Below are 8,418 nucleotides of genomic sequence, written 5' to 3' on the forward strand. Positions count from 1 at the left end.
ATATACAATCAATGTTTGAGCCGGTCCAGTAGATCTGGTCTTGGTCTTCAGTTTACATTGTTGCCACTTGTAATGTGTACTTTCTACATGCTGTAAGTCTTTTTCACTGCTATAAAGCAGGCTGCTAAGCTCCAGATCTGCAGAGAATTGAATATGTACAGTTCATGTCTACTGTTTCTGCCAATAACAAGAGCCAAAGTTTTCGTCTTAGGTAGCTAGATGCTGCAAAAGATGTATCAGGGGTTTGTAGGAAAAACAGCAAGCAAAGACTCACGTAAAAACACAAAATACATAATACTAAAAAATAATCGTCAGTTATGTGATAAAGTGTTTTTTATAATGTTTTAGATTCTCAGTCTTCTAATGTGTCCCCAGCCTTTGTGTGACATCTGTGTGAGCTTTACACCCACCATGATCCTACTTTACAAACCACTCTCTGGTGTCCTGTGCTGACATGTCCATTTCTCCCTCAGGAGGTTCAGAATCTGCGATATCTGATGTAAGTTCCCCATCATCAGCAACACTCGATCAAAGCATGTCTGCATGCGTGTTCAAACATACGTTTTCTGTGTGTGACAAAAGTTTGTGTACTTCGCTGTGATCCTCTTTTTTCTTTTGCATCACCAGCTCCAGGTGCCATCCCTCAGCCCCTCCTCCTCCAGCTGGTCGTGGGACCGTGAGGAGGATCGAAGGCGGCAGGAGAAGTGGCAGGAAGAACAGGAGCGCCTCCTACAGGTGAAGACTCTTTTCTTCACCACAAAACTGCAGAGCATTAAAGGAGTCTCATACTTCTTAATCTTCATCTTAATTTAAAGGAACATGTATGTGTGTGTTTGTGGTTTTTAGGAGCAGTACCAGCGGGATCAGGAGAGGCTGGAGGCAGAGTGGCAGAGGGCACAGCAAGATGCGATGGGAGACTCGTGCAGGAAGACAGGGGTAATGTTGTGTGGTCATTGGAGCAGCTTCATTTTTCTGTTTTCTTTTCCTTTTCCTACAGTCATAGGTATCCCACTGGAAACATATGACAGTCCGAAGCCTGTAATTAATTTCAGCGCTTTACTTTACATCAACAAAATGTCTTTCTTTTATTTTAATGTATTCAAAGCAGAACACTTTTGCTTCCGAGATGACCAATGGTGGTAAGAGCCCTGTCAGCGCCCAGCTCCATGTGAACAGACTGACAAACAAAATAAGAGAAGAGGAGCGCAGCCCTGACAGACACGAAGCAGGATCAAAGTCTTTCAGTAATGCACAAGGAGGGCAGAACGACAAGATCAATGAACGAGCCTGGTAAATACACCTTTTCTCCTGTTGTTAATGTCACCAACATCGTCAGCTCTTCTCCATCTTTGCTGAGTGTAAAAGTGTTGCATGTGGTGCAATCATTGACAGCAATGCTATTTAGCATTTATTTAACATGACTTCTTGTTTCAATTTGTGATCCTTTTTAAAAATGCTGCTGTTGCTGAACCTGCTGTGCTTTCTGCTGCTTTGCTGCGCCTTCATGCTGTTCCTGCCGCTCCTCAGGGCTGAGGACTCCTGTGGCTTCGCTCAGCTGTCGCCTGCACACAGGTCAGAGCAAGAAGAGCTCAGTTTCTCGCTCAGTGTGACTGGGGCCTCAAGTAGTTACAATACAAAAGCTATTAACATTTAGCTCTGTGCACAAAGGTCTTAGAGAAGTCAGAATATTGTTTGTATTGTGTTATTTATGACTCTGTTTACCCCTCAGAATGCAAACAGTTTGGTGCAGACCCTAAAAAACATTTTTTTTCTTCCTATAGGGCAAAGTCCTTGTCTACCCCGGCATTAGCTGGCCCCCACAAACAGACAAGAGGTCAGTCGGTCTGCCCTCTCCACAATAAAATCCCCCTCTGTTTGACGGATGTACTAGGCTAACCTCCCTCTCTTTGATTGGTCCAGGTGATCAGAGGAAGAGCATTGGACCATCAGTGTCTCAGGTGGAGAAAGAGAGGAAGCAGATTCTGGAGGAGATGAAGAAAAGGACTCAGCTCCTCACCGACAACAGCTGGATACGTCAGCGCAGCAGCAGCTTTTACAAGGAACCGATCTATGTTGGGGTTCCAATGAAGAGGTGGGTGGATCTGTACTAAGAGTGCTCTACTACCATCCTCCTCTTTTTCTTTTATACACTCCTACTGTTTTCTGAATGGTGATGTCTTCTCTGCAGGTATGAGTCTCTGGACAACCTGGACACTTGCCGCCAGTCGCCCCTCTCATCCACTACATTCAGTTACCCTCGTCCACACTCTGCTGCCGCAGGTTACTGCGCTCCAAGTCGAAACTCCTCCTCCCGCTACAGCACTGGAGCGATACTATCCCAGAGAAATGCATCCATGGACTCCTCTCATTATGGCAGGTTGGTCATTCCTGCGTACATGAGGCCTGTTTCTCTTGTGCATGTTGGAGTGTGTTATTTTCTTATTGTACCTTCTGCCCTCACACTGTCAACATGTGCTGCCCCAGGATCAGTGGCAGGAGGACTTGCTGTGTGTGTGAGCGTCTCCTGGGTAGTGGGGCAGCCATGGTCATAGAGACACTTAGTCTCTGCTTCCACCTCGCCTGTTTCCAGGTGAGAGGTCACAAACTGGTTAAGGTGCGGTCATACTAGCAGTGAGTAATTACTTACAGTCTGAAGCGGTTACTGTGTTGGTGCACGCTTCCTAAGTCTTAAAGGTTAAAGGTCAACTTTGTTGATCTTTTATCTGTGAGTGTAGAAAGTTCTTGTTATAGCAGTGCACTATCACATTGTTTTATTCCATCTTTTGAAATGCAACACGAAAAACCACAACATGTCACTCATTAGAGATGGCAGTTATATCTTCAAATCTCAGTGAGCTGCAAGATAAGTTCATGAGACTCGTTCAAGTCGTTCAGTGACATTTCCGGTTTACTCGTAACGACCAAGAAACAACTCACTCGCGTCTTCCTCACTCTCACTCGTTTATGAACGATAACGGCTCTCATTGCATTTACTGGTCTCCTCGTAAAATCATCACGATATTACAGTGACTTGAATAGACATAATTTAGTTTGTGTTCATCTGTCAGTGGTTTAAAGGTCTGTGAATTGGCTTTGTATACACGCCTGAAATACTGCCCCCACACACACAAACACACACACACACACACACACACACACACACACTTTCATTCTTAATTGGGTCGTATTGTATTGAGCGTTGGTCTAAGTCGCTTGGTCAGTTGAGGTCAGTCGGTCAAAGTCACTCAGTCGAAGTCGCTTGGTCGAGGTCGGTAGCTCGGTCGGACAGTCGAGGTCGGTTGGTTGGTCGAAACAGGTTTCCTTTTTCAATTAACTATGAATTTGTTAATAATTTGTGCTAAATTTGCTGGAGAAAAAGTCGTATTTTCACTCACATGACGACATATTTCAAATGTGAAAATGTTGTTACACTGAAGACTATTGTGACCGTACCTTTAAGTCAGGTCAGCAGGAGTCTTATCTGTAGTCTGCACTATCACTATCATATGAGCTTTATAGGCACCTGTAAGCAGGAGCATCTCTGCCACCTTTCTATGCTTCTATCTCTCACCATCTTACACACATTAGGAAACTGTCTATTTCCTGGTCTGTGTGTTGCTTCTGTCCTGTGCTCACGTGTGGTGTCATGGTTTGGTTGCTGTCTCTCTCCCAGTCTCTAGTTTCCTGCATGTGATTGGTTGAGGTGAACACGCCTGCTGCTGTCCTGCTTCACTTTTTCGATGCTCTCTGTGAAAATGTCACTGGCTGAGGCCTTCCTGATTTAGTTGACTGCGGTTAATTAGCATCTAGATGCAAAGGTTGATTCACTGCTCCGGCTCTCTGCTCTTTATGCGTTACATACGCACATAACACTCATAGAATATTTATAGATTTTATGTGTTAATGCAAAAAAAACCAAAAGCTTAGTTCTGTGCTGGGGTTACGCACAATCTGCTGAGATGCTTCAGACACAAAAGGCCCACGTTGCAGATCAGCTTTGTCTTGAATAATCCTGGTGTCTCTTCTCACCTCTCCCTCCTCTCAGTGCGTGGGCTGCCTGCGACATCTCGGAGGAACTGAGACAGGAGTCCAGGTTCGGGTCCGAAACAGGAAGCCCTACTGTGAGCCCTGCTATTTTCAACTCAAGTGTGAGTATCTTGAAACAATGACCCTCAAAGAAACATATCAGACATCATAGTTTCTGTACCTCATGACACGAGCCCCCCCAGATTATGGTTTTCTGTACGGACTCTTTCTGAATCAATACAATTGTGATAACGGTTACAATTATAACCAATTAACCAATTAAGAATCATTTGTACTTGGTTTGAGCTTAGCAACTGTTTGCCTGTCGAGTAAAAATCTTGATTATATTTATTTTAGCCACTGCGGCCTCCCCCATGTGATCAACACACTGTACACGAGATTACCGAGTAGGCAGCTGAATCCGTGGAACATCCTGTTGGATAAATTGTGAGAACACGGGGGAAATATCATCCACACAGCCAAGCCACGACTTTTCTATCCTACATTAACTGCTGACAAAATAGTGAACTCTATGACGTGATATAAAATGTTGACAACCTGTGGATCCACAGTTAACGGCTGTTATTTCAAACATGGTTTATATAGTGCTTAGATCTTTCCTTTCTGGTTTAATATATGAAATAAAGTAATGATGTTTATTATCGGTGGTGGAATAATGATGGTCTTTTAATGTTAGTGTTGCTGTTTGTCACATTATCTTTGTTATGTCCTAATAGTGCATTAAATTTATCAGATATTTCTCAGTAATGTAACTCATGTATGGAGGCACCTTTAACTTACTGTACTGAAGCACTTCCTGTCTGTTGTAATCGCACGTATTGCACTTTGGGCTTAATCAGCGGTTTGTATGAGGTGTTTATTTCTAACCTGAAAATCATCTTAACTGAAATGTAATTTGAATAAAGTGCACAGAAACGTCTCTGTAAGGGTTTATTCATTTGTGTACCACATGGTGGCATCATTGGCCTCATCATTGGAAACTTCAGTCATTAGAATAATGACAGTTCTTCCTACATTATATGTTAAAATTATTACAGATCATATTACTTGAGCTGTGACGGATTTAATGTTTCGAGTAACTTACAACTTCTATTGTCATATTTTATGACTTGAATACAGGCTTCCTTAGCGTTGTGTGCCAATATGAGGCTGAACATTTTACTAAACATGTTAATCTTACAATCTGTCATGTTATATAAGAACATCCTCACTGTCCTCACAGAGTCCTCACTGCTGCTCTTATTCGCTCCTTTGTAAACTCTTCTTTGTTTAAATACTTGAACTTGTGTATATTTTCTAAGAATTTAAGGAGGACTCCTTCTCCCTTTTTTATCAGACTCTACCGTGGTGATGTTTGTTCACTGTATGTCTGGTTAGACAAAGAGCGTTTCATCTCCCATTGACTAATGTGGTATTTCTCATGAACATTGTCCAGGTCTGACTGCTTTGAAATCTGTTGTTGGGAACAGTTACTAACAGAAAGATTTATCTACTTATAAACCTCAGAGACATTCACTGCAAGTCATTATGACTTCCTCTCACTACAAAGGAGCTTGTCATTTTGTCAAACACTTAAAGGCCAGTTGGCACTTCACATTGTTTTCTCTCTGCGTTTTATCTTTTACCAGTTCCCACAAACAGCTTGTAAACAGGAAGTCTTTTCTGATGAAAAAATGTGTTTCTTTAACACTGTAGCTGAGCATAAATAAAATCCCAATAAAAGACTACATTTATAAAATGTTTGTTTTTACAGGGAAAAGTATGTAGCATGTAAATTGATGCCACACACCACAGCTTTTATAGCCTTGGCTGATTTGCAAAGCTCATCACTAGTAGGCTCGTTTTAAAGTAGCCTACAAAAAATACTGAATAAAACACAATAAATAGAAACATAAATAGTTTGCATTCATTGTGTAATGTGGGTGTAATGACCTTTTTTAAACAGGAAGTTTGTGAAGCAAGTTTAAAGCAGCGAACGGGAAGAGAAAGAACTGTGTCCTCAGGCCTCTGAAAGAGGAAGTACCACAAACCATTCAGACTGTGTGGTAAAAAAGAAAGCAGCACTCTTTTATTGCAGATGTCAACCACACAAAGTTGTAAATGTCCTCACGCCCAGTGAAAAGTTTTGAGATATGGTCGACCTTTTGTTTTGTGTTTGGTTCTACTGTAATAATAAAGCCCATGTGTTAATACGTCACAAGGGCAAGGGCAGCATTGAAAGCCTTTTCATCCCTATAAGGAAGTTGTGTGGCAATGCAAATTACTTTTGTAACCGACCTCACTGGCACTTCCATCTGACAGTTCTCTTTGCTCGATGAAGCTGAAAGGTGACGACAGGAAGCTGCAACAAGCATCCCGATGTTATCTAGGCCTTTCTAGCAGTGAAAACATGGTAGCTTTATTTTGCATGAATCATTTTGATGGTTCTTGGAGCTCTGCACTCCCTGCGGAGTCGAGCTACGATGTTAAACACTGGTCATCCTGCACCCTTGGCCTGATGGATGGAAATGTTTTCTCTATGACTTGCTCTTTTTTGGAAGGGAGGGTTCAGCTCCCAAAAGGCTCGCGTCGAGGAAAATTTCAGCTTCTGACATGTTCCATCTGTTGAGGATGATTCTTGTGACTTCAGCCTGACCCATATTAAATACCACATTATGTCAAGTAAGCAGGAAATAGCACGGGGTCAAACTGAACGGTCGGGCTACACACGTGGAGACATTAGTTACATGAGATTTAGCTTGAGAGTTGAAAGATTAACCAGATCAACAGAGTGGATGTTTACAGAGCAATGATGTCACACAGTCCTCTCAGTGATCGTTTAACTTTCCCACTCCTACTGTGGGATTTAATCCTTCTATATTTAGTGCATCAAGGATACATCTATGGCTTCAGTTTCAGCCTGCTCACTATGTATCCATTAAGTTACTCTTTCGTATAATAATGGATGTCCCAACCGCACTGAAGCGCTAAATCTGTGGTAGGACTTAATCTGCGAGGCCTAATGGAAAATCATCTGGACCACGAACAAGTGGACAGCTGTTGAATAATGCTGCTTTATACTGTATGTTTGTGAATGTGCAAACGGGCTGCCAGACAGATGCATGTTTTAAATCTGTTTAAGTGTAAATATGAATGAGTAACCGTTAGGCACATGACAGCCGAGATCAGTCTTAAGCAACATTACCAAAAAGCTACTGTGGCTATTTGTCTTGTGTAAGAGCGGCCAAGTGGAAAATCATGAACTCTGCTCTTCGTCAGAGAATCTTCTATGGGTATATGTAACCACTGAAAGATTAGATTATTTTTTTCCATGGAATAAATTTAAAGATTCCCTAAAGTATTTAATTATGGTACTATTTTAAAACTGGGAAACTTTGAGGGGAGTTTCCTGTAAAGTTAGCAGAGAGGTTCTCTATCATTACAGCTCCCTGACCTCTGGCTCTGTCCTGGTCCATCCTCTGTTACACTCATCCACTTTTGATCTCGTTTATCTTTGCAAATGTTTGTCTCTTTTCTTAAGTATTACTGTGAATCTAAGATTTTAAAGAAAGTAACTTCCTCTTATTGGCTTTACAGCAGAAAAACTCTCTCTTAAGGTCTTTTGAGCAAAACAGGAAACACTTTGAGCGCCTGCAACAAAACTCCAACAAACAGCCTGCATAAACACACACACTGTTAAATGTGTCAAACAGGAAAGAAACAGGAAATAGTTTAAAGTTACAAATGTGTCACCAACCCCCTCTGCCTACCTGTCAATCATGTGTTATCAGCGCACTGTGACCCAACATTCGTCTGTCTATATCTGGACGGCACAGGAAGCAGCGAGGGAAGCAGTGGGCGTGTCTGTGCCTCGCAGATATCTGGCGAGTGTCCTGTCTCTGTAACATCGCTGCTGGAACATTGTCCAGAGCCCTAACAGATGGACAGACAGGCAGAGAGACAGCTCAGAGAGGACAGAGAGACGGGAGGTGCAAACCTGGACTCTGTTTTTACACCCTTACTTATCTTGTTAATCATGACTCAAATGAAAAACAAACTTTAAACGTGTGTGGAGTTTTAACTTGTTATAAAACAGACTGAAATTATTACTGCTAACTCTTTTTGACCTATCAAAGCAAATGAGACTTTTAGCAAGAGTATTAATTCTATGGTTTATCAGAAAACACCACTTATATGTGTTCAAGACATGATCAGCAAAGAGATCAGATGTGTCGCTTTGTCCACACTGCAGCTTTAACTTCTTCTGAAAGTAAAACCACATTAACAAACACATCGGCATGTAGACAGTTCTGCTGTTAGCATGTTCTTGATGTGGAACTACTCACCATTTTTATGAAGACTTGATGCCACATCCCTTCTTGCAGCTCCGTG

General features: G+C 42.0%; 1 protein-coding gene across 4 annotated transcripts in view; it reads left to right on the forward strand.

Moving 5' to 3' along the window:
• LOC138587334 (LIM domain only protein 7-like) overlaps window positions 1-4,960 on the forward strand; it is a 30,471-nt gene extending 25,511 nt beyond the window's left edge. The window contains exons 20-29 of one of the 4 annotated variants that reach the window (XM_069657959.1): window positions 474-499; window positions 628-735; window positions 847-936; window positions 1,109-1,290; window positions 1,782-1,834; window positions 1,921-2,092; window positions 2,189-2,377; window positions 2,485-2,590; window positions 4,046-4,148; window positions 4,384-4,960. In XM_069657959.1, the coding sequence (XP_069514060.1) occupies window positions 474-499; window positions 628-735; window positions 847-936; window positions 1,109-1,290; window positions 1,782-1,834; window positions 1,921-2,092; window positions 2,189-2,377; window positions 2,485-2,590; window positions 4,046-4,148; window positions 4,384-4,406 (1,052 nt within the window). In that variant the 3' untranslated portion in view covers window positions 4,407-4,960. The other 3 variants (XM_069657960.1, XM_069657958.1, XM_069657962.1) reach the window with 3 other exon arrangements.
• Window positions 4,961-8,418: the final 3,458 nt, after the last annotated feature.

This window comes from Semicossyphus pulcher, unplaced genomic scaffold (genome assembly GCF_022749685.1).
Source record: "Semicossyphus pulcher isolate SPU_LCO1_2020_fin unplaced genomic scaffold, fSemPul1.0.p SCAF_1, whole genome shotgun sequence".
Lineage (NCBI taxonomy): Eukaryota > Metazoa > Chordata > Actinopteri > Labriformes > Labridae > Semicossyphus > Semicossyphus pulcher.